Genomic DNA, 26845 nt, shown 5'->3' on the forward strand with positions numbered 1-26845 from the left:
ACAAACAAAATATTAACACTCCGGTGATGGGGAAAAGATACAATGAAATCACGCTTGTTCTGAACAGCTGATTTGCCTTCAGGTGAAAACAGATTTATCTCAGTCTAAACTGACTAGATGCTTTTACATTGGCTCAAGGCCACGGAACTGAAAGGAAACGTGACGCACCCCTTAAATACAGTTAACATTAACATGAAATAACACATCCGTAGTTCAGTGCTGTGAATCCTAAGATTTGTCATTACAGAAAGTTACTTAACCTGTCTCCTAGCAGAGTTTATGAGTTCAAAATTCAAACACTAATCACACTTTTCAATAGGTACTAACAACATCTTGAAAAGAGAGAGAGTAAACGTAAGCAAACCCCACCCCTCCACAACCCATGCCTACCCCCTGCTTAGGAACAACCGAATGCGACTGATCAAGGAGGCTGCACTTCAACAAGACCAGGGACCAAATAAGAACTACCCTGGGCAAGGGCACATCGTCTGCCTCCGTGGGCGGAATGCCAAAGAGAAGTTCAAGGGGGAGCAGAGGCAAAGAGACACCCGTAATGTCCTTAATCCAGCTCAGAAGATCTGGCCAAAATACTTGCACAACAGGGCATTCTCACCATAAATGAAACCATTTCCCTCGCTGGCCACACCTCCTCGGGCAGACTGGGGACACACTAGGGTAAATGTTCGCAAGTCTCTCTGGCGCAAGCTGTCTAGCATGTAACATCTTAAAATTATGCTCCATCGCTGTCGTGTACAAGGAGCCCGAAAACAGGGAATTAAAGATAGCTGCCCACTTGGACTCTTCTATCACCTGTCCCACCCTTGCCTCCCACTGTTTCATGAACCTCTGCCTACTGGCCACTTCCGCTGTAATCAAGACATTGTATAGCTTGGACAGAGCCCCCTCCTCGATGCAGATTCAACAATAATTTTTTCGAGAGGCTTAAGTGGTCAGGCTAGGTCTTGCACCTATTGACTATCGGCCAGGATCCCCTTTACCCGAATATAATCAAAGATTGGCATTGGGGAGTCACCCATAGTCTCCGCCAAACTGGAATACTCAATAAATACACCCTGCCGGAAGAACTGTGCTGCGCGCTCCAGGCCCCCATCTGACCACCCCTGCATCCCACACAAATTCCTCTTGCCCAAGTCAAGCGGGGGACCCCATAGAGAGGACAAAGGAGAGGGCCATGATGAGAGGGCAGAGTTTTCCTTATCATCCCTCCAAAGCGCCCACAACACAGACAAGTTTGGATGATTCCTAATCCTGCTCGGGAGGTCCCTATAGGGGGACCAGATCTCTTACTTTCTTGGGGTGAGCTTGGACGTCTTCGATATAAGACCAGTAGGTTCTCATATCGTCCCTCGAATGTTCCAACATTACTCTTAGTTGGGCTGCCTTGTGATAGAGCCGGAAGTCGGGAGAACCAAACCCCCCGTACGATCTCTGAAGCGTTAAAGTCCCATGCCTAACCCTTGATTTTTTCCCATTCCAAATAAAGCTCAGAACCATCGAGTGAAGAGATCTCAAGAATGGAGCTGGGGGGGCGTGGCCAACGGCACGATGTGGAGGACGTCATTTATCGTCGCTCCCGCAACCGCCGCAGAAATCCTGTTGAATTTGCCTGATGCCGCCAACTACGGGGGGTAAAACTAACCCCTGCTGATAGCGGACTTCACTGCGCCCATCTGGACGGAAGAACAGAAAAAATCGGCAGCCCGGAGCGGAGGGGAGCCGTGGTGAAATTCGGCCCGAGCTCGCCGTGGTGCTCCTAAGATGGCTGCCACCCCTGTGGTGGCGCCGATAGCATGAAACGGCACTACCTCGGCCCTCACGGGGCCCCTCTGATCATCCGCGAAGGGGAGCGTTCCTGTGCCCGCGGGCTACTCCGGCTGCTGGCTGCGGTCCCGCGGAACGGATTGAACCGGAGCTGTTGCTGGTGCTGCAGCGGACCCCAGCTGCCGAGGACTCCGGCTGCTGACTGCGAGGGAGATCCTGCCCTGCCATCTGGGACTTGGTTACAGCTCTGACCAGAGCTCAAAACAGCAGGCGGACGCTCTGCGGGGAGATCGTCCCCGCTGGCTGGTCTGGCTATCGCTGGCAGGGGGGCTCCCCCCACCTCCTCCTGGGACGTGAGAAATCCTCGCAGAGTGACTTCTCCATCCTCCGGTGAGGGTGTGGGACTGAGCGGGACGAGGCGGTTCCCCGGTCCACGAACTCCGCGATGTGGGGCACAGCTGAGACCTGGAGGGTCCACAAGTAAGGGGATAACCTGTGCTCGTGTCATTAATAAAACAGATCCGCTTGGGCGATCCCTGGGCCCCTCTCTAAAGACAAGCAGCTCTGCCTGGTGCCCCATGAACTGCTTTACCCGTGGCACATTAGAACGTTAACTCGCGCCAGTGCGGGATCGATACGGTGCTGGCCCTCGCTCGGGGTGATTGGAGAAGCCGTGGCACCCGCAGCACTGGCCCCATACTGTCCGCCTGGATTGATGCAGTTGTGGTGATGCCCGCAGTGAGGGTCCCACTACCCTTCTGATACATGGGGGCGGGACTGCGGGTCAGTGAATTCCCGAGACCCCGGGTGAGATCGTGGAGAGACGGCGAGCGTGCGGCTGGCCGGACACGAGGTCGCGGGCGCTCCGAGGTCCCTGAACACTGTGCTGCCCTGTGTACCCAGTGGCCTGTACAAGTGGTGGTGTACAATGCCACCTGTATAATCAACAGACTAGGCCCTTTCTCCTTCCTTCCCCCCCGCTCACATCACCTTTGGTCCGGTGAGGGTAAACAAAAGCGGGAGAGCCCCAACGACAAGACCCGGGCTTGACGCCCCGGACCAATTACCACCTGAGTGTCCAAGGACGGTGGCTACACCGCAAACCATAATTCACCGGACAGAGGAGACGACACAGCACGAGATCTACGCTTGGTCACGAGCGGAAACAGGCTTATTGAACGGACTCGCATGTTTCTGACATGGGAAAAGAAAAACCCAGAAAAACCGGAACACAGAGCAAAATCGACCAATTTACAACAACCGCCTCGAACCCACCGGTGGAACAAGACCACAGGGAATCAATGGAAGATGAAAGAGAAGCGATATCTCTGAAAGATATTATGGCGGCAATCACTGATTCATGGGCTTCCATGGAAAAAAAAAATAGATGGTATAAGTGTGGACGTTTCTTTACTACGCAATGATCTCCAAAAGTTAACGTCCCGTACTGGGGAAGCCGAACAGCGCATATCCGGGACAGAGGACGGGATGAGGAACCTGGAGCTGCAACTGAATAGAACCACGGCCCGCCTAAAGGTACTAGAAGCAAGAGTAGACGAAGGAGAAGGCAGATCACGGCGGAATAATGTACGGATCCTAGGCCTGCCCGAAAAGGCCGAAGGTGACTGCATGGAACTGTTCCTCGAGCAATGGCTCACTGACTTGTTTGATAAGAAAAGATTCTCCAAGTTTTTCTCGATAGAAAGAGCCCATCGAGTGCCTGCCAGTCAACCACCGCCTGGGTCCCCGCCACGCACAGTGGTAGCAAAGTTTTTAAATTATAGAGACCGGGACGCATTACTACATATGGCACGTACCAAAGGTACGATAACACATAACAGCTCCAGGATCGCCTTCTTCCTGGACTATACAAGAGAAGTTCAGAAGGCAAGACAATCGTTTGAGCAAATCAAAAAACAGCTGCGCTCTTTGAACATTAAATATGGGCTAATCTTCCCGGCCCAACTGAAAATCTTCCATAAAGGAACAAAGGTCCACTTCACCGACCCCAAAGAGGCCTGGAGATGGGCGGAGTCACACATAGAGGGCGATTGGAGGCCGAACCGAAGGAACAGAAACGCGCACCTTGGCAGCCCACCAGCCAGGGAACCCCCCCTGACCAACCTCCGATCCGGAATGACAACCTCCCGCCGGCCGAGGGGCAGGGCTAAGATAATGATTAAAACAACAGCAGCCATCTAGACAGCGGCACCGACTGGGCGTGGAATCAACTCCAGATGTGAATCAGGCATCAAGGTAACTGAAATAGCTGTAAAGTTATACAGCGGTTGTTTCAAGCGACCACACGCCCCCCTCCCCCCAGTTTCGTAGAAACAGTTGTATAAGCTGTTGAAACAGTAACAATTGATAAGGGCAACCTGAGTGGACATTAGTTGAACTCGAGATGATGTTCGGGCGACAGGTACTTCATGTTGGGGCGGAGTATGGGGAGGGAACAAGAGAGTTTGAATTTGTACTAGAAATTGTTTACACAGTTCATTGTTTTAGGTTGGCCCGTGGTTTCAATCGGGCCCAAATGTTTATGCACACTGTGGGTCGGAGTCTTGCTCCCTCTGGGGGTATTATGTTTAAGGTTGCAAGACATACACATCGGAATCTCCTACAGCCAACCCCTAACAGGCATGATGGAATCCATTAATAATAAAAATAATACGAAATCCATCAAGCTGATGACATGGAATGTGAATGGGCTGGGTAACTGCATTAAGAGACGCCTTGCACTACAGCATTTGAACCGACACACACCGGATGTAGCGTTCTTAACCAAAACACATTTAGCAGGAACTAATTGTAACCTCTTCAGGCGATCCAATTACCGAACAGCATTTCACGCTGGCTTCTCTATGGGGGCCCGTGGTATATTAATCCTAATAAACAAACGTCTGCCACTTGAGCTACTCTCTGTCACACAGGATCCCGGGGGTAGATATGTGCACATGACCGGGACCCTCTGGGAACGCACCGTATCCATGCTAGCCATCTACGCACCACCAACGTTACTTACCGCCCTAATTGAAGACATAACTCCCATAATCACTGCAGAGCCCTCGAATTTGGTGATAGTGGGGGGAGTCATCAATCTGGAACTCGATTGCACGCATATTCGTGCAAGAAATCCCTCCACTCGAACCAAACTAGCTACTTTCGTTGATGCAATGGGGCTAAAAGATGTGTGGAGACACTTCCACCTCAATACGAGAGAATACTCGTTCCTCTCGGGGGCACATGCCTCCATGTCACGGCTGGTCTATTTCTTTCTCCCAGCATCTGAACTACACCTAGCTAATGCTACACAGCTTCTACCCAGAGGCATATCAGACCACTCTCCGCTCATATTAGAACTTTGCACTAACAGACTAAATAATTATTATCTGGGCTTCCCTGAACTAATAGAACAAGCACAAAATGTGACGGAATCGTACTTTGAATTAAATGCAACGTCCGTGGGAAGCCCGATAACCGTATGGGAGGCATATAAACCGGTCCTAAGAGGGGAACTCATCTCCTGGATCTCCGCCCATAAAAAAAAAGCAGACGGAATCACTCCGAGAAGCTGAGACGCGGGTGCAAAGGGCAGAGGCGGACCACCTATCCCAAAACACACCAGTAACACACCGCGCGTTACAACTAGCACAGAAACAGCTATACAATGTTGATATGGATAACGCTAAATAGGCGCACGCTGCGATGCGTGCCAGAGTGTTTGAAACTGGGGACAAAGCGGGTAAATTGCTGGCATGGCTGGAGAAGCGAGACGAGGGGCTCAGGCATGTCAGAGCGATTAAGACACAAGAGGACACACTGATAACGGCAGACAGAGACATAGCGTAAGGAGCTTTATAAAGCACCAACTACCCCCATTGATACCACAGCTCTGTCAGGAATTACCCTCCCAACACTAACACCCGACCAAAGTGCTCTGCTAGAGACTGACATCTCGGAGGAAGAGTTGTCCGCAGCCATGGCGGATCTCCAATCCGGAAAAACCCAGGGTCCCAATGGCTTCCCTGTAGAGATGTGGAAGAAAATAGGTCCTAACGTAGTCACCCCACACTTACTAAAAATGTACGAATCCTCCCTGAGTGAGGGATCCCTCCCGTTAGACCTGAGACTGGCAACTATAGTAGTAATACCCAAAGTGGATAAACCCCCAGATAGATGCTGTTCTTACAGACCCATCTCCCTTATCAATACTGAAACAAAAATCCTAGACAAAACATTAGCCAACCGGCTTCAACAAATTATATCTTCTTTAATCCACCCAGATCAGTGTGGATTTATGCCGCAGAGATCCACCCATATGAACATACATCGACTGTATACAGCAATAGAAAATGCGCACACAATTCGGGGCCCACTAGCCCTATTGGCGGTGGACTTCGAGAAAGCGTTCGACTCAATTACCTGAGAGGCGATCTGGGAAATAATGCATCGAATGGTATTCGGACCCCAATTTATGAGCTGGGTCAAGCTACTTTATAAATCACTGTTAGCAGTCACCAAAGTAAACGGTCACGTATCAAAACCCTTTGAGATAGGAAGGGAAACAGACAGGGATGCCCACTGTCCGCTATGATATTTGCAATAGCAATCGAACCACTCGCGATAATACTGAGAAATAATGAAACATGGCAGGGCTTCCGCTGGTCAGAAAACTGGGAAGATAAAGTGTCCCTGTACGCGGATGATCTACTGATATATCTGCATGATCCAGTAAGATCCTGTCCCATAGTGACTACCTTGCTACAGAAATATGGTGCTTTCAGTGGACTGCGGGGTAACTGGGCGAAATCTACCCTGTTCCCACTAATGCAGGTAGAGGGAGTAATACCACCCCGATGCCCCTACCAGGTGGTGCGGGAACAGTTTAAATATCTAGGTATATTAATAACAAATAACCTGAATGATTATAACCGCAGGAACTTGCAACCGGTGTTGACAAAGATTATAGAGGACACCCGACACTGGTCGTCCCTTCCGTTGACGCTACTTGGTAGAGCAGCGCTCTTCAAAATGATGTCTCTGCCCCGACTACTATATGTACTACAGATCGCCCCACTATATATTCCCCCAAATATATTTAGAAAGATAGACCAATCACTCTGTAAGTTGCTGTGGAATAACGGCCACCCACGCATAGCACTGGCCACGCTGCAAAGATCCGTTTGGGAAGGCGGAATAGGTTTCCCTCGAATGCAGACGTACTTCTGGGCCAGCCAACTGACAATAGTAAATAACCAATTGCATGGGGATATAGTTGCACCACACAACAAATCACTAGATGTTGGCACCCCCGAGAGGCCGGTCATGCAATATCTCTATAAGAAGAGAGCCCGAATACTTACCTCTAGCATGCGGGCACACATAACGCAAATCTGGGCGGAGGCACACAGATTTGTGGGCTGGGGAGATAAGCAATCACAGGCCCAGCCAGTATGGAATAACAGAAACCTGCCGGGTGTATACACGCTTCCGAAATGGCCAAATTGGAATCAACAAGGAACATGTACATTGGGTGACATTGTGAGAGATGGCAGCGTAATTCCATTCATAGAACTGACGACCCGCCTAGCACTTCCCCAAACTGAACAATATCACTATATCCAACTACAGCATGCACTACAGGGCATTCTCCCCGAGGTAACCTCCCTACCGGAATACACCCCGACAGAAAGAAACCTCTTCCCTGAACCAATTACTCAGAAAGTGACATCGACCCTGTACAGCGCCATAACGTCTTTTGGCACAACAGAACTGCTGGTGCTTCAAACCAAATGGGAGGCCGATGTGGGTGCAATATTACCGGAGGAATGGGTCACAGCGCTCATGTTCCCAAGGGAAGTAGCCATATCATCAAGACTTAGACTGATCCAGCTAAAGATATTGCACAGAATTTACTACCCTAGAGTTGCCCTCTACAAATGGGGAAAGATAAATGATCCAACTTGTTTGCGATGTAAAACAGAAGAGGGTTCCTATTTCCATATCTTGTGGGACTGTGCACTCATTCGACAGTTTTGGGGGGCATGCTGCAATGACCTATCTAGAGTCATGGGCAAGACGATACCTATGGACCCTAAGCTTCTACTACTGGGAATGGATGATGAAATCGAGCTGTCAAGATACGAAAAACTGCTGTTCTCTACCACAACCGCTCTGATCAAACGAAATATTGCTCAAAAATGGGGGTCGGACCTGACACCGAGCTATGAACAATGGGTAACAGACGTCGATATATGTGCTGCAACGGAGCACAGGGTGTACTCGGCCAGAGGATGCCCAGCCAAGGCGCAGAAAATATGGCAAAAATGGGAGGACGCCCACTGAAGCTTTCAACAAACAATGGGTCATCAGGACAAAGATGAGATTAATCGGGTGCCCCTTGGCGCTCACAGCAAAAGGAAAATGGAGGTGACCCCGACGTAGGGGCAAACATACCCTGTTTCAAACTCCTGTGTATAATGAGGGAGATGATTTATGATTTATGAATCATGTTTATGATGTGTGATTGTCTGCTTCTTTTCCAGGGCCTTGATCAGCAGTGTGCATTTACTGTATTGTTTGGTTTGTTTGTGTTTTAAAAATCAATAAAATATGTGATTAAAAAAAAGAATGGAGCTGGGATAGCAATTGGGAGAGCCGAAAAGAAGTAATGGAGACGAAGCAAGATGTTCATCTTAACCGACACCATGCGACCAAACCACGAAAGAGTCAAGGGAGCCCACCGAAGGAGATCAGACTTTATCTTGGCTAGAATGGGCGGATAGTTTGCCTCAAAGAGGTGGGTCAAATCCCTCGGGAGGAGAACTCCCAGATAGGATGTCGCTTAACGCTCAATTCTAATACCCCCCAATGACTCCCTCCCTTCCACTACAGCCTCAGCACTACCCATTGGCATCAAATAAGATTTCCCTGGATTCATTTTCAGCCCTTAAAAGAGACCGAACGCCTGGATCAAATCCAGGAGGTTTGAGAGCGAGACCTGAAGGTTGGTCATATATGCCTGGATGTCGTCCGCAAATAAAGTTTAAACTCGAGATACCCGCAGCGAACCCCCGAAATCCCTTGGTGCTGTCTGATAGCTATTGCCAGCGGCTCTATCGCTAGGGCATAGAGAAGGGGAGAGATTGGGCATCCCTGCCGGGTTCCCCTGTAGAGCGAGAATGGGGCTGAGACTGTTTCGTTCACAGCCACTCTGGCCGTTGGGCCATTATAAAGGGCTGTGATCCATCCACAAAATCTAGCCCCCAAACCCATCTTCTGCAAGACCTTGCTCATGTAAGCCCACTCAACACGGTCAAAGGCCTTTTCCGAGTCTAAGGACAGGAGATACGCCTCCTTGCCTCTAACAGCTACTTCGTGCATCAGGTCCAGAGACTTCCTGATGTTATCGCCCCCCTGCCTTCCGGATATGAAACCCACCTGATCTTCTTGCACCAGAGACGGGAGGTGTTGAGTCAGTCTATTAGCCAGCAGCTTAGCCAAGACCTTCACATCCGTGTTGAGTAGGGAAATGGGTCAGTAGGACTGGCACCTTTTCGGGTCTTTCCCCTCATTTGGGATGACTACAATACGGGCTGAGAGCATAGATTGCGGGAGGCAGCCTTTGTCTAAGACCGAGTTGAAGAGCTCGGACATGAATGGAGCTAGGACTGGGCTAAACGTTTTGTAAAAGAAAACCGTAAAACCATCATCCCCCAGAGTAGTACCTGTCTTCATAGAGCTGATAGTGTCAATCACTTCCTGGGATGTTACGGGTGCCTCCATGGAATCTGCTTTCTCGGGAGGGAGGCAAGGGATTGGCATAGAGTTAAGAAACCCATCTATGTCCGCCCCTTCCCCATTGTATTGTGAACTGTAAAGGTGCTCATAGTATAAACGGAATTGCTCCGCAATCCCAGGGTCATCCCTACAGCTCACCCCGCCGGGAGGATAAGCAAGTCCACCCTCCTACTTTTTCGAAGCTCCCAAAGCCTCCAGACTTTAGAATTATATCAGCCTTCTTCCCCTTCTCCATGTATCTCTGCTTAAGAAAACAGAGTTTCCTCTCTGTTTGCCCAACAAACAGAGCGGCGAGCTTCGTCTTTAATTGTTGCAACTCCGCTGTCTTACCTGGGAGGATCTGAGTTTTTAGTTGGCTCTTTGGTTCAATAGCCTTGATCTTGTCCCTGAGAAGCCTCTCCTCCTTGCATCTCTCCCGCTTCCTCATTGCCCCCATCCCTATAAGGACCCCCCTGATTGTTGCCTTAAAGGCCTCCCAAACTCCTGTTACCGCCACTTGCCCATCATCATTGATTTCAAAGAACTCCTTAATAGAAGCAAGGAGGGACCGTGACAGTTCCTTGTACTTCAGTAGGAGATCATTAGAGGTCCATCTCCCAGGGCCCGGGGCACGTAGCGGGATCCCCAATTGTACCTTAACAAGGTCATGGTCGGACCACGTAGTCGCCTCTACCCTCACTTCCAAGATCCCCTCACAGAGTGACTTATCAACTAGGATGTAATCAATTCTAGAGTATGATGAATGGACCCTGGAGAAAAAAGTAAATAAAGGGCCGCGGCCCTCCCTGGACGCATAAGAATCCCTTAGTCCCAGCTCGTCATTTGTATTCTGGAAGGAGGTTGCTAAACGCCTCTTTTGTAGAGAGTCTGTAAAGGGTTGGTCAGACATCCTGTCCCGATCTGGGTCTAAGACCATATTAAAATCACCTCCCACACTCAGGGCACCCTCCGTGAAGAGGATCATTTTGGACTTCACCTCCAACCAAAAGCGATCTTGGGCTTCGTTTGGGGCGTAGATGGAGACCAGAGTCACCTTGGAGCCCCTCACTTCCCCCATTGACCATTACAAACCTCCCCTCTGGATCTCTGCTTTGGGCTTTCAAGATAAAATGCGCCTTCGGAGAGACCACAACTGCCACTCCTCTCTTCTTGGCTTGACAGGACGCATGTAAAACACTCTGTATAGACTTGGCCTTTAAGGACGGCTCCCCACCCCTCACCCAGTGGGTTTCTTGAAGCAAGAGAAAATCCAGCTTCCCCCTATTAAACACTCTCACCACCAGGGTTCTTTTATGGGGAGAATTGAGACCACGTGTATTCAAGGAGCCCAGAGTCAGTGAAAAACTAGGTTCAGCCATCGGGACAGAAGTATCTAAGCCCTGATCCACTAGGAGCCCAAGCTCCTCCAAGGTCATTCCCCTGGCTGGAGCTCCAGCGGCCCCCCCATAAACCTATCAAGCCCCATTGAACAGAGACATCAAATGTTTGATACAAACAGCTAACACCTTCATCCAGATTTATGGACCCCCTTAAACTCCCACCCTCCCCTCCCCCGAGCACCTGGCATACCTGCGCCATTAAAGCTGACGCACAACCAGGCCACCAGAGATCACCTCCACCAGGGCGAGTCACAACAGCAGAAGCCCACAACATTCTGAGCCCCCCCCAACGTTTAAAACACAACCCACTGTTTCCCCCGTCCCCACCCCTCACAATACATAAATCAACAGTGGTAATATAAACAGGTACCCCACACTGGATACCCATGGACCGGCATACCCCCCTAACAACCTGGGGAAACCCCCCAGGAATGAGCACCCCTCCCCTTTACTCCAGAGCAGTGAGACCACAAGATTGGATCAAGAAACTGCTTGGGGGAAGCAGGCGTCAGCCTTCTGTATTTCCTGTGGCCTCTGACCCACCACCTCTCTACACCCTTGTTAACACTACGGGATTCTAATACATCCTTCACTTTCCCTGGCTCTCCATGCCCCGGGGGGGTGGGTCCCGTAGGAGTTCCCGCAAAACTCTCTGTATATCGTCCTCTGTAACCAAGGAGTATTTATATCCTTCAACCTCAAATGAGAGTGAGAAAGGGTGGCCCCACCTGTAACGCACGCCCTTAGACTGAAGCCACTTCGTTAGAGGACTGCATAGCCGCCGGCGCGCCAGTGTAAAGGCAGATAAATCTTGGTAGATCATGACTTTGGATCATTCCCATTCAACCGGCCCCTTCCTCCTTGCCAGCTCCAGGATCTTGGCCTTTTCGGAAAAGTAGTGGAATTTCGCCAGAATCGAACGGGGCCCCCTAGCGGATGCCCCTGCTCTGTGGGCTCTATCAAGTGTAGGCTCATTGGTGTTCTCATTGTTGAAACGTTTTCGTACAACCTCGTTAACTATTCTCAAGATATCAGCTTGAGTCTCTCTTTCCCGTTCCGGAACGCCCAAAAATCTCAGATTACAAGGCTGCTCCCTATTTTCTAAATCATCCACCTTGAGGGCGACTTTCTCCTCTCTTCTCTCTAGTTCAGACAGGCGCATGTCAAATTGAGTTTCAAGGATGTCGACCGAGTTTTGGTTCGCTTTCACGGCTTGGACCCGGTCATCCACGGAATCTACTTTTTTGTCCAATGAGTCTAATCTTTTGCTGATATCTGCCCTAAAACCCCAGATCTCCTCCAACAGGGCTGCCATTCCTCTACTCATATCTTCTGGCAGGCCCGCAGCCGATATGCTCTGGCTTTCCCCTGGTGGCGGGGGGGAGTGGCTAAACTTTTGCAAAGATTTCGCCCAGTCCATCAGGACAGGGAGGGGCAGAGCCAATGTAGGAGATCCCGAAGGTCCCAGGGGAGACTCAAGGGAAGCCTCGGGATGGAGTTGTTAAAGAGCTGACCCCTCGAGATGAGGTTAGGAGATATAGATACTAGCAGAGTCAAGGGAAGTTGAGGCACTCATACTGGCACCTAGCCTAGGAGGCTAGGTCAACTGGTTCACCTTCTCCCTGGTGTTCAGCACTCGTTAGGAGATCCTGTGTTCGAGAACCATCCTGGTAGCACTAGGGAGAACGAGCCTGCGGGCGATGCGACAGAGAAGGGGGGAATCACTGGCACACTCCAGAGGAGACGAATCCCATATCACTCCATATCACCCACAAGGTGACAACATAGCCAGCTCAGCTCACAGAGGATCTAGCTATAGCAGGGCCTGCAAAAGAGAGCAGAGGGGCCGAGAGCCAGGACAAGTGAGGTGGTAGATTTGATCAGGAAAGCAAAAAATGAGCAGTCCCACATCCAGGGCCAAAGCGAGCACAGTCAAAAAGGGGCACTGGGCGGGGGGGTGCTACGGCCCCAGGATCCCCCGATACCCGAATACAGAAATCCAGGGAAGGTTTTGTCTCCGGGCCCACTGACCAATGAGAGCCCCAGGTCCAACCAGCTAAGGAACAGGGGCGCCACTGAAGAGAAATAGCTATCAGTGGGCAGACCAGAGAGCGGAAGGCCAGTGCTCCCCATGGGCCCAGCTCCTCCAAGAAGCCTGAAGTGCAGATCCAAGATATAACAAGAGCTGGAGGGGCTCCAAGTGCGCAGCTCAGCAAATCCACCATGGACTGAGTACAGTGGGCCCAACTTCACCGAACCGTGGGAGGCCCCCTAAAACATGCAGCTGGCATCCATATAAGTGGGGAAAGCACCCCCGCCCAGACACGCCACACACTCCTGGGACACCGGCCCCTCTGTCGCTTGCAGCCACCAACCTTCCAAAGCAGGGGGGGCGGGCGGCCACCCCTCGGCTTCACAGCACTCCTCACACACGGGCCGGGCCCTCTTCACTTGAAATCACTCCCGGGGGGGGGGGGGCGCAGCCGATGCAGGCACCGCCAGGATCCGCCGAAGGGAAGACTGACGTAGGTCTTCAAGCCCCAGCAGCCCTCATCGGAGTCCTGCAGCAGTCAAGGCTCCTCCAGGGCCACCCGCGTCCATTAGCAGCAGCCACTCCTCCCGGACACGCTCACAGCCCAGGTTGCAGTCACGGGACGGCCCCGGCAGGCAAGCAGAGATACGGTCTGACGACTCTGGCAATCCGATCGGTGCTCTATGAAGCTCCAGGAGCCTCCTGCTTTTGTAGCGCCACTGCTACCATCGGGATCCAGGAGCGCCCCCCCCCCTTAAGCCCCAGGAGAGTTGGGCACTGGGACGCCTCAGAGAGGGGCAAAAGCGGGAAACAGGGCACACACAGTTTCCCCCACAGCTTAGCAGGCCCAGATCTCCGTTGTCCCGACTCCAAAACGATCCAAACTTCCACCAAAAGGTGCCCGGGGGATCCGACAGCCTCTGCAGGGGGACAGCGCCCCTCTCCTCAGGGTCTAAGGGGGGGCTCAGACTCCTTTTACACAGCCCTGAGCAGGAGATCGGCAGAGGTGCTTCAGCACATCTCGGCACCCCCTGGTGGCTCCCACTAATCACACTTTGATGAATTAAATCTCCAATTTAGTCTGTTCTTTCTCTGCTGGTCTTGATCCGCTGGATCACCTTCCACAAATGTTATTTTCATCTGCTTTCTCCTCCTCCTGGATAGGCCTCAGGAAGTGGGCCTAATACTGGAACTACCTAGAATCCAACTCACTCAGCAAAGGCTTAGAAAATGAAAGTCAGTTTTCTGAGTTTCCAACTGCCTTTCTTGACATTCCAGCCAATCAAATCATTGACAAAGTCCTCCATTTTGGCTTGGGCAAGAATCCTCAGACTTAAATGAATAGTTAAGGCCTAAACTGAAAAGTGAAAATGAATTCATTGGGGGCGTGGCGACAGGCTGTGTAAAGGGATGTGTTTCTGAAAGAGCTCCTCCTGATCTTCTCAAGATCCGAAGAAGACTGCTTATAAAATGATTAGAAACACTTGAAATTGCTGGTGCATGCTGTCAGGTACTGTCAGGTTACAGTGGCATATTCTCAATTACATTTGGTCTGGAGAGATTTAGTATAGAAAGGTTTTGGGACGTTTTTATGGAGTTTAATTTTAAAACAGCCAATTTTGCCCTTAACATTCAATGCAGTCTATGGAGAATGCCGCAAGCCAAGATGGAGGTCCTCAGTCTAAATTCTAATTGGCTGGTGATTGTTTATAGGGAAGACAGTGAACATTCTAAACTGCCTTTCATCGTCTTTGCCCAGCTGAGAGGTCGTGTACTAAGCTGCTCCTGCTTAACTTGTTCAGGAGTTTCAAGTTTCAAGCAGTCGAGCGGCTTCTTTGGAAAATAAGCAGGAATCTTTATGGAGTTCGTTTTGGCACAGGACAGGAGTAAGAAGATTTCAAGTTGCCTAAGAAAATAAGTTTCCAAGACTCTTCACAAGATAAGTTCTTTTAAAACTCAAAACTCTTTATCTAATGTTCTTGTTGAAGAGTTAAATTGATTTTCAAGCTCATATGAAGACATTTAATAGAACTGTAGTGCTATCGTTTGTTTTTCTTTGCTACGCTACGTTTTTTCTATCAAGCGCGTGGTTTTTCCGTTAACAGAAGCCTGCGCGTGAAAGTCTTCGCTTGAGAATCTTGCGCAAGCTCTTTTGTGTCACGTGATACTATAGCGTGTGTGTTTTTCTACCCGCGGTTGGTTATCAGCGCATGTGCGTTTACTCGCTCCTTGGATAAGCGCGTGTGGATTTTTCCCGCGGTTTAGACTTTAGCGCGTGTGCGTTTATTCGTTACTTAGATAAAGCACGTGTGTATTTTTCCCGCGGAATGGACATTATCGCGTGTGCTTTTTACTCGCTCCTTGGGTAAGCGCGTGTGGATTTTTCCCGCGGTTTAGACTTCAGCGCGTGTGCGTTTATTCGCTCCTTGGATAAAGCGCGTGTGTATTTTTCCCGCGGAATGGACATTATCGCGTGTGCTTTTTATTCGCTCCTTGAATAAGCGCGTGTGCATTTTTCCACGGTTTGGTTTTCAGCGCGTGTACGTTCTACACTAAGTTTGGATTTTTCTGCGTGTTCAAGATATTTCCACGTGAAATTTTTCACTTGACTTTGTTCAAGCTTCTTGAGTTTTTAGAAGATATCTGAAAAGTTAATTTCGCATTCATGGACCTACTGAGAAGGCTGAATGATCATAGAGATTCAAGTCAACTAGTAAGGAAGTCTAGTCAGCTTATCACTTCTCTGGGCATTCTGTAGAGAAGTTCCAGGTATGGTTTTTACTTTTTTTGGTAAAGGATATTGAGAATTAAGGTTAGTATAGTACTCAATCAATAACAAGGTGTATATATGTTTATGTTTTTTACTACAGGTGAAGAACCAGCTAGTTAATAGCTTCCAGCCTGGTGTTTGTTAATTTGTCCCTTCCCCTTTTCCCCTGGAAGTGAGGTAAACTGAGCAGTTTATAGTATCAGCTCAGAGTGCCACATTTTGGGTGGATTGTCGGGGGCTCAGCCGCTTCCGCAGACACCAGGATCTCAGCCTGACACATGCCTATGAAACAGTGGGGCTGACCTGGAGCGTATTTTGATGTCGTGAGACCCTGTGGCTCGGAAGCACTCAGCCCAGGAAAGTTTGAAGCGGCTCACCAGGAAAAATCCAAGATGGCGATCTGCTACAGACAAAGGGCTACTCCTCTGTAACGAAATGTGGAGCAGCATTGTAAGCAGACTAGCCGTGAAATGCTGCAGCAAGACCGAGGGATAGACTGCCCCAGATAATTGCTGGTGGAAGCGCGGGGAGATCACAGAGCCATGTGGGAGCAGCAGTGGAATCTGCAGACTCAGTGAGTTGCAAGAGGCACGGCTCGCCCCGTGGCAACTGGACGGAGCGGTCGAGGAAGCGGGCCGTTGCCGCTTGGGTCATTACTAAGGCGTGGCATGGCACCCAGGGTGCAGCCCCGATCGTACAAAGGCAAGCTCGGATGGACGTACGGTGTGCAGAGCACTGGAACGCCTAGTGCTAGGAGGACAAAAAGTAACGGCGTGGCCAGGGCAACGCAGTTGCAGATGCAGGCAAGAAGTGTGTTCCCAAATATAAAAAGCGGGCACCGTCATACAGATGAAGGATACAGTTGCAGGCAGACCGGAGCGTGGTGGAGAAGCGCTCGATCTGGACTGCAAACATAAAGATAAGTACACATGTGAATCAGGAGGCATGGAAGCGTGCATACTGCAGGGCCAGAGTGATGGCGCACAAGCAGGAATAAGTGTGCCCATACAGTCACGGCAGGCACGGACAATGTGGGTATGCTGCAAGACCTTGGCCATGAAGGCAAGCATGGAATGGAATCCGTTCCCAGAGGCACAACCATAAACAGCGCACAGCACCTTGCCCAAGCTACTTCATAAGGCGTGTGCTGCAAGCGGATGAGTGAGCGCATAGCACCCCGGATGCCAGCACTGAAAAAGGCTGACAGTGCAGACCAAAGCACTGCTACTAGCACGGAGCAGAGACTCCATGCGCTATAGAGAAGCGCCGAAGGGCAAGCCAAACGGGGTGGAAGAGCAGGCCAAGAGCACCACAAAAATGGTCAAGAGGGGGTGGTGAGAAGTTGAGGAGGCACCGGAAGTGATTGCCCGGCATGACACAGCTCAGTGTGAGGAGATCCTAGCGCAGGTAATGTTGGGCAGCAGCTAATGAAGAACCTCAGCCTTAAGCAGAGCACAGTAGCGCAACGAGCCGGATAACAGTCACACTGCAACTGGAAGGGGGCTGCCTCCCCGGGGAACAAGAGGCTCTGCTGGTTGGATGAGTCGTGAAGACCGCACTAGTCAACCCACAGTGCGGGCAAAGGCTGGAACGAATATCGGGGGCCGAAAGTAGCACAGTCCTAGTGGGCGGGCACCGCCAGTGCACAGTGGAACTGCTGGGGACCCGGCAGGAACATTCAAAGCAGCTTGGAAGCGCAAACCATGGTCGGCTGCAGTTAGAGTGTACCCCTGGGATGAGTGTGGCGCTAACAGCGAACCTGACGCAGTGAGACAAGTCACGATCCAGAGATAATGTGAAGAGGGAATAGCACCAGAGACACCACTAGGGCTGGGACACAGCAATAACAGGAAGTGGGAGCAGAACACGCAGCTGGCACAGAACACTGCGACCATCACCGGAGTTCGTGGCGCACCAGAGGGGGCTGAAGGTCAAGGACGTGTGGGCCATAGAGGCCAGCGGGGAGAGACGGATGATGAGTTGTACAAGTAAACTACAACACCGAGCCGGAGACACATGGAAGAGCGCAATGGCGACCAAATCAAACAAACTAAAAGCAAAACAGCAGCCAATAGACATTTTCGCCAAATCCACCTAAGTGCCAGCCGACGCAAATACTCTGGAACGACACGTACCACCTGTTCAGGACGATCACCAGATCCTAGCAGCCATTGCTGAATTGAAAGCGCCGTGGGGATCCAGGATCGACACAGCAATTGCAGAACCGAAAACGGTGCTAGAATCCAAAATAGAAGCCGTAAGCATGGACGTCAATCTCCTCGGGCAGGATGTTTCAGAGCCATATCCGAATGCATGAAGGGGCTGGAGAAAGAAGTGGAAGCAAATACGACCACCTGCGCTGCTAACACCAAAGAGGTTCATATATTGCGGCAACAAGTGCGAAACCTGGAGAACATGGCAGAGGAAGCAGAAGTACTAGCATGCAGAAATAATGTGCGTATAGTGGGACTGCCGGAAGGAGTCGAAAACCCGGACCTGATGAACTACATAGAAAATATGTTGCTACAGGAAATTGGAGCTGAGGTGCTCACCCAGGGGTTCACTGTAGAAAGAGCACATAGAGCCCTGACCAAAAAGCCACCACCAGGAGCCCCTCCAAGGCCAATCATCGCAAAGATACAGAATTACAAGGATAGGGAAAAGATACTGGAGCACTTCCGAAAAGGTGGGACTATAAGCAGAGCATCGGCTAACATCACGGCGTACCCGGATTACACCTTCCTGGTACAGAGACAACGGCTGAATTACGTGTCGGTGAAGAGAAGGTTGCAGGAGGCAGGATTTAAGTACATGTTGCTGTATCCCGCAAAGCTGAAAGTATTGCACAGAAATAAAGCATGCTTTTTTTACACTCCGGAGGAGGTGACTACATGGTTGGATATGATGAACTCCCCACGGATGCAGATGACCGGGCGGACAAATGTCAAAAGGAGTGAAGGGTAGTTCCTACAAAGTCAGAGCTGTGAACAATGGGCCACCGATGGAACGTCACAAGAACAAGACCCTGTTTTTTGAGATCCCAAAGAATGCAGCAGAGCGGTCGATGTACGGAACTGTCCAACAGAAGCGGATGACCAGACGGAGAGTAGAACAGATAAGTGAACCCGATGTGCTCTGAGCTGTAATGTAGTAAGGAAACAGACTTTGGGACTGGAATATAGCACAATATATAACGTGATTAGTGAGAAAGGCTATAAAGTGATGGGATGCAAAGTACATAGAGCAGCATAATGTTAGCTTGATGCAGGAGACCCAGGTGCCACGCTAAATAGGCAGCACCAGGAGACAAGTTATTACCCCCGTAGAAAGGTTAGTTGGGATACAGGTAGAACAGTATCCCCCTGCTGTGCCTTGAGATCGGTATCACAGAGGAAAGGGCTAGATGCGGGGTAGCCTGAGTTCCAGGGATGGAGCTGGGCGATAGTTGGGGTTCGATGGGGAGGGGACAGGAAGGGCAGTTGGGGTAGTTATACAGTTGGGGGAGGGATGACGAGGGAGTTAGGAGTTGGGGTACAGAGGGTGCGAGCCTACACCTATAAACCACTGCGCGTGGGGCGGAAGACAGAGGAGGACAGGGGCGGAACGGAGAATGGATGAGATGGGGGACCACAAGATTGCGACCTGGAATGTCAGGGGGCTCAACAATTATTTGAAGAGGAATAAGGTCATGACGTATCTGAAGAGACAGAGAATTGATATTGCTTTATTGCAGGAAACTCACCTGACAAAAGAAAAACAGGAGGTGGTGGGGAGGAAATGGAGAGGGACCACCATAGGAGCAGCAGGGGGATACCGTTCTACCTGTAACCCAACTAACCTGTCTACGGGGGTAATAACGTGTCTCCTGGTGCTGCCTATTTAGTATGGCACCTGGGTCTCCTGCATCAAGCTAACATTATGCTGCTCTATGTACTTCGCATCCCATCACTTTATAGCCCTTCTCACTAATCACGTTATGTATTGTGCTATATTCCAGTCCCAAAGTCTGTTTCCTTACTACATTACAGCTCAGAGCACATCGGGTTCACTTATCCGTTCTACTCTCTGTCTGGTCATCCGCTCCTGTTGGACAGTTGCGTACATCCGACCGCTCTGCTGCATTCTTCGGGATCTCAAAAAACAGAGTCTTGTTCTTGTGACGTTCCATCGGTGGCCCATTGTTCACAGCTCTGACTTTGTAGGAACTACCCTTCACTCCTGTTGACACTTGTCCGCCCAGACATCTACATCCGTGGGGAGTTCATCATATCCAACCATGTAGTCACCTACTCCGGAGTGTAAAAAAAGCATGCTTTATTTCTGTGCAATACTTTCAGCTTTGCGGGATACAGCAACATGTACTTAAATCCTGCCTCCTGCAACCTTCTCTTCACAGACACGTAGTTCAGCCGTTGTCTCTGTACCAGGAAGGTGTAATCCAGGTACGCCGTGATGTTAGCCGATGCTCTGCTTATAGTCCCACCTTTTCGGAAGTGCTCCAGTATCTTTTCCCTACGTGGATAGCACCGCATGTCCCTTTTAAGCTGCTACAGTCTACCATAGAGTCAGACGGGAGGACAGTGCTAATAAGAGGAGTAGTAGAAAATCGGGAGCTAAGCATTATCAACATGTACGCCCCAAACCAAGATGCTACCGGCTATTTCAGAACCCTATACAGCAAGATCAGCCCATATATTAGGGGGGCGATTATATGGGGAGGAGACTTTAATTGTACGTTAGATCCCAGGGTGGACAGATTGGATGAGAAGATAGAGAAGCCGACCCTGGCGTCAAAGGCTCTGAAGGCCCTATTGAGTGATTTTCGACTAGTGGACTTATGGCGGATGCACCACCCTCAGGATAGGCAATATTCTCACTATTTGGCCCCACAAAATCTGCACACACGGTTACACTACATATTTGCTGCACGTGATGACAGGGGAACTATTGCAGTCAGAATACAAAGCGAGAGTTCTCTCAGACCGCTTGTCATTGATTATAGCATGGCAGTACTACCCGCCTAGAGCACGGATGCCGAGATGGAGACTTAGGGCCGAAGCTTTGAAAGACACAGTGTTCAGAGAGGACCTGAAGAAGGAAATAAAGGAATATTTTGAACACAACACCGGGAGCGTAGAATCGGGTGGCACACTATGGGAGGTATTTAAGGTGGCGGTGAGGGGGGCAGCAATATCTAAATCCAAAGGCCTACAAGGTGGGATAACGCGTGAGTTACATGAAGCAGAGAAGAAATTAGAGACAATAATGTGCAAGGGTGGGCAATCCCCAGAGGAGGTTGGTAGTATAAGACAATTACAACTGGATTGCAGGGAGTACTGGGAGAGATTATGCAATTTGAACTACAAAAAATACGTTGAAAGGCAGCACGCGGAGGGAAATAAGCCGGGCAGGTTGTTAGCCTGATTGTACAAGAGTGAGACACCCAGACAAACAATTAGAGCAGTACAGGGGATGGATGGACAAATACTAGATACCCAGGAAGGAGTGAACAAAGGCTTTTTAGAGTTCTACCAGCGACTGTATATGGATGTAGACGAGCGAGAGGAGATTGACATGATGGAAACATTGAAGGATATCGACCTTCCCAAACTAGAGACAGCGGAGAGGGAGAACCTAGAGGCCCCAATTACGTTAGAGGAACTAGAAGCAGTGATGAAGCTCTTACCTGCTAGTAAAGCCCCAGGGGTGGATGGAATCCCTAGCGAGTTCTACAAAACCTACACGGCGGAGTTGCTCCCCCCACTACTGGCAATGCTAAATGAGGCGTTAGACAAGGGGACGCTGCCGGAGTCTCTGAGGGAGGTAATCATCATCCCGCTCCTTAAGCCCAATAAACCATGCATGGACTGCGGGTCATATAGACCGCTATCCATGCTTAATCAAAATAGCAAGATACTTACGGCGTTGCTGGCGATTTGGCTGAGACCGGTTATCAATAAACTCATACATCCTGACCAGACTGCATATGTTTTGCACAGAAGCATATCCGACAATCTCAGAAGGCTCCATCATGTTATAGAACAAACGGAAAGGGACCCCAGGAGGTTGCAATAATCTCATTGGATGCAGTGAAGGCCTTCAACTCTGTCAAATGGCCCTGGCTGATGGCGACCTTGAAGGAATTTGGGGTTGGGCCCACGTACCTGAGGTGTGTCCAGATGTTGTACAGTAAACCACTGGCTCGAGTCAAGACGGGAGCGAGCATCTCAAACCGATGGCAACTCAGTAGGGGTACTAGACAGGGCTGCCTGTGTTCCCCAATGCTGTTTATCTTAGCACTGGAACCCCTGGCGATATACTTGAGGCAACAATATGGAGAGGTGGGGATGAGCACGAAGGGAGGGCAACATCTGATATGAATGTATGCTGATGATATGCTGTTGTACTTGAGATATCCTGAAGAGAACCTACAATATATTCTGGAAGTAATGGGGCGTTATGCGGTGCTGTCAGGCATAACAGTGAAACCCAAGAAATTATGTATATTTCCCCTGGGTAGGTATAAAGGGATACCATGAGAGGAACGGACAGTATTACAAATACAATGGGAGACCTGGACCTTCAGATACCTGGAGATTGATGTACATCACAGTGTTGAAGTTGAACATAAACAAAACACAGAGAAGGCAGTGGCTAACATTGAAAAGAGCATGAGGTTCTGGGCCAAGCTCCCTTTGAACATGATGGGGAGGGTGGCTCTGTTAAAGATGGTGGTGCTGCCTAGGTTGCTGCACTACTTTGTGAATATACCATATATGATACCCAAGTGATTCTTTGTTAAAATCCAGGGCATATGCAGAGGGTTCATATGGTACAACTCTAGAAATAGAATTGCATTATGGAAACTGCAAAAGGCATACGATCAAGGGGGCGCTAAATTGCCCAACTTTGAGATTTACTATCTGGCCAGCCAACTACAATATGTGGCAAGGTGATTATCGGAAGACTCCACATCGGATTCCAGATAGTTGAAGGCTGAATGTGTCCCTTTTCTTTGGAAGGAATGGATATGTTTGCCAATATTACAACGAGAGGGGGGACAAGAATGGTAGATCTGGGATGGAAGATATGGCGAAGGGCTTGTCGGGTCATGGTGAACCCATTCCCGTGTTCCCCAGAGATGCCGCTGGTGGCACTGAATGGAGTAGATGAGCAATTGAGGAAGATAGTCCGGGAGCATTGGGAACCGATCGGTATAGCAACGCTAGGGGATGTGTGGCAGGATGGGAAGGCGGTGGAGTTTGACACACTGGTGGAAGACACTGGTTTACACCGGGGACAGTACATAACGTATGCTAGGTTGGTGCGGAAGATAAAGGGCACTTGGTCAGAAATAGTGTTGGAGAGTCAGCCCGACAAGGCCATAGAAACATTTTATGATGTGTCAGACAGAGGCCACGAGGTCTCCTGAATATACAAACTACTGATGTCAAAGGTGGGGAAGGAGGTGGTCCATTTGAGATGGGATTGGGAGGAGGAAGCCGGAGAACCCCTGGGTGATGGTCTGTGGGGGAGAGTACATGGATACCATAAGAAAGTGTCCAGGAATATGAGATTACAACAAATCCAGTTATATGTTACCCATAGAGCGTATATGACTCCTCAGAAGATAGCCAGGTATAAGAATGCGAGAATACAAACATGTCCTAAATGTGGGGCAGAGAAAGCGGGACTGGTGCATATGTTCTGGGCATGCCCGGAAATAAAGAGATTATGAAGGGAGGTAGCCCACCTCTTGGCGGAGAAAGAGATAAGTCTGGAGGATGGAATCTATGAGGGCGTGTATGGTAGGGGAGTTCCCTAGGCCTCGTAGAATGAAACACATAAGCAAACTCAAAGACTTGGCTTACACACTCACGCTAAGAGCAGAATTGCTATGAGCTGGAAAGCTAGCAACAGACCGAAAGTAGAAGCCTGGAAATGGGCGGATTTGGAAACAGTGGTGTGGAGTGAAGCAGTAAATAGAGGTGGAGATGAAGAAGTGGAGACGTTGATAGCCTGGAGGCAACTAGTAGCCACACTGTCTGGGTCTGACCAGACATACATGGAGGGTGATGGTTCTTCGGGGGGAGAGGGAGGAGAGGTGCCCTCAGAAAAGGTGGTGGAAGGTGGTGATGTGGGGTAGGCTCTGGATAGGGATGGGGCAAAGGGGGGGCGGCGGACACTGTAAATTTGCTGTTCACTGTTTGTTTTTTTCTTTTGGTGGTTGTTATTGAACTTAATAAAAACAGTTTAAAAAAAAATAAATTCATAAATGACCTTCCCAAACCAACACAAAAGAATTTCCAATACTCCTACTAGGTATCCCCAGACTAGCCAACCCTGACAGTCGGATGTGAAGGCTCTGGAGACAGACAGTAAAGTGTTCTTCCCGGAGGGGGTTGTGTTTACTGTAGCGAAGCGTACTAAGAGCAATTCCTCAGTCATATCTTATCCACACCTTCCGGGGAACGCAAAGCTGTGTGTTGTGAGAAGTATCAAGAATTGCGCTGTCAGGATAGCGGAAATAAGACCGAAGGGTGTTTCAAAATTATTAATTGTGCAAAGGAAGATGTTTCATGCTGTAGCGTCTGCCACCATTGCTAGATGGGTGCGAGAAGTGATGTATTTGGCAGGTATTAATGTTGATTTATTTGGGGAGCATTCTCTAAGGGGTGGAATCACTTCCAAAGCTTTTACAGCAGGAGTGACGTTACAGGATAGTCTCAAATCAGCAAATTGGTCCAGTGATTCTACATTTAAAGCATTTTATTTTAAACTGATATCCAATATTGGAGAGACAGTTATGGCGAACTTTGAACAATCATAATGCTTGCCTCCGTTATTGACATAGAATGAGGATTACCCAGGATTACAGCTCAGGGAGTATTGATTCTATTAAAGAAACATAGGCAAGCATTATCCATCCCAGAACATGCTTCACTGTTTTCATAGTTGTGTTGGTGACAATACGGTGAGCACTGCATATTCCATACCCTAAATGTTGTTATTTCTTGTGAGGAACAGAAAAATGGATGCGTACAGTTGACTCGAGAGCAGTTGAAGCAGTTGAAGCGGTGACAGAGGATGGATTTCTACAGCAGAGTTTAAACAGATCCTCGCAGTGGATTGGAGCGGAGAGCTGGCGTGGTTTTGGACAGTTTTGGTTCAGTCGATTCATTTTGGCATATGTTTGTGTTAGTTTCAGAACACCCAGAAGAAAGAGGAAAAGACCTGGACAGGAAGTGGCCTGTGAGGAAGGAAAGGGTCTTCATTGGTTGAAATTTTTAACAGGAAAAATACCATAAAGAGACTTTTTGGAAAGGGTAGTCTTTTATGAGTGTTTTCTGGTTAAACATTTTGTTAAAGTGTAAGCTTTGAAAGGCTCTTGGAGAGTGGTATTAAAGAAAGATAAGCATAATCCTCACCCATGTGTCTTTAAAAGAATCAAGACTCCCTGAGCTGTAAGCCTGGCAATCTTCATTGTTGTGTTAAATTGTTGTGAAAGATTTTATGAAAACCAAAACACAATAACAAATTCTAAATAAAAACAATAATCAACTATTGTGACATCACAGAAGTTGCATACATCATTTACTTTGTTTTCTTTTTTTAATTACTTTTATTTTTGCATTTCCAAATAACAATGCAAATCCAATTCCATCAAGTGGGAGCAAATCAAGCATCAAAAGTACACTTCTTTTAACTTCAGTATTGTCCCCTCATGCTTCCACACTAGATTACCTGCACTGCAGGTTCATAAGTAAAAGGTCAGCAGATGAGAAGGATGCAGGGAGAGGGGCATAAATAGCATAAAAGTATAGATCAATAGCATGCAACTATGGGGTGCATTTCAGCTTGTAGCTCTCAGTAATGTCATAAATAACTCAAACTATGTATGCACTTGTTGTCAATCACATGTTACTCAAACTCTTGGTGGAATATATGCCCATAAATTATAGTTTCCCCTCCATAATTCTACATGGATAGACTGGTAAACCTAAGGAGAATTTCACAAAATTAAACGCTGAATGCCAGATGTTCCTCCAATGGTTATATATTTTGTGGACATTTTAAATCATAAAATAGTCAGAGGGGCATAATATGCTTGTCCACTATGCACAGTTCCCATATTTTGCTTGTCTCTATTCTCCTTTTCCCTTATATCTTGTCACTTTCTTGTCTCATATCTGCAGTTCCAACATTAACAAAAGTGACTGCAAGAATGGTGAGCAGAGATAATAGGGGATGGGGGACCTTGTCCATGTCAGATTGGAGTGAATTAGCTTAGCGGACAAAGCACCAGCCCAGGTTAAGTATTAATATCATTTCCTGCAATCTCCAAAGATGTTTGTATTGCTATTTTAAAACATGCTTAATATAGAGACATTGAACCTCTGCAATGAAAGAGGAAATGTTAAAATCAGTGATTTCACAACAAGTATGAAGATACTGCAAGGCTACTGTACCTGAGAGTTTGAGTGGAAACATCACTGTATGAAAAAAAGAAAAAATATGTTTTATATTACATAGATCGAAGTGCAGTATCGAAATCAATCCAAAAAATCACAATAGTATTGTTTACTGTTTCAGCAGCTTAGTGTGAGGGTAACATTTTCATTATGATTGTTAAACAACAGAGGATGCAAAACCACATTCCATAATATACATAATCTCGTTATCTAATTGAAAATTACAGTCAGTAAGAAAGGTGTCCCCAGAAAAAAACAACCATCAACCTGTGATGAACCTTTAAAATAAAGTTGCTGTCATGAGGCTAAGCAGATTACACAGGGGACACAGCTCATGTATCTGATTCAAAAGGTACGTAAATTTTGGACTATATACAAATGTAGATAACTTAAAAGCAGGGGTCAGAATGGCAAAACGAAACGTCTTCTTGCTTCAGAAAGGTTTTTACAAAAGTCTCTCTTAAATTTCTGCCCGGGGACAGGTACAACTCGTCAGATAATATCCTAGTCCCAGGTGGACCTCTTTATGTGGCCACAGGCTGGGTAGTATCACTCAGATAATGCAAACACTCCTGCTGAAGTTTAAAGTTTTTCTACTCTCAGTCCC

The 26845-nt window shown here is 48.7% G+C and overlaps 1 protein-coding gene across 1 annotated transcript in view; it reads right to left on the reverse strand.

Moving 5' to 3' along the window:
• The window catches only part of LOC138467193 (tropomyosin alpha-1 chain-like), a 996954-nt gene that overhangs the window by 162735 nt on the left and 807374 nt on the right, over positions 1 to 26845 (reverse strand). Inside the window, exon 15 of the mRNA XM_069607248.1 lies at positions 26236 to 26259. Within this exon, the coding sequence (XP_069463349.1) occupies positions 26236 to 26259 (24 nt within the window). The remainder of the gene's footprint in view (positions 1 to 26235; positions 26260 to 26845) is intronic.

The sequence above is a fragment of the Ambystoma mexicanum genome, chromosome 4q (assembly GCF_040938575.1).
Source record: "Ambystoma mexicanum isolate Mex_15411 chromosome 4q, UKY_AmexF1_1, whole genome shotgun sequence".
In the NCBI taxonomy this organism is placed as follows: Eukaryota; Metazoa; Chordata; class Amphibia; order Caudata; family Ambystomatidae; genus Ambystoma; species Ambystoma mexicanum.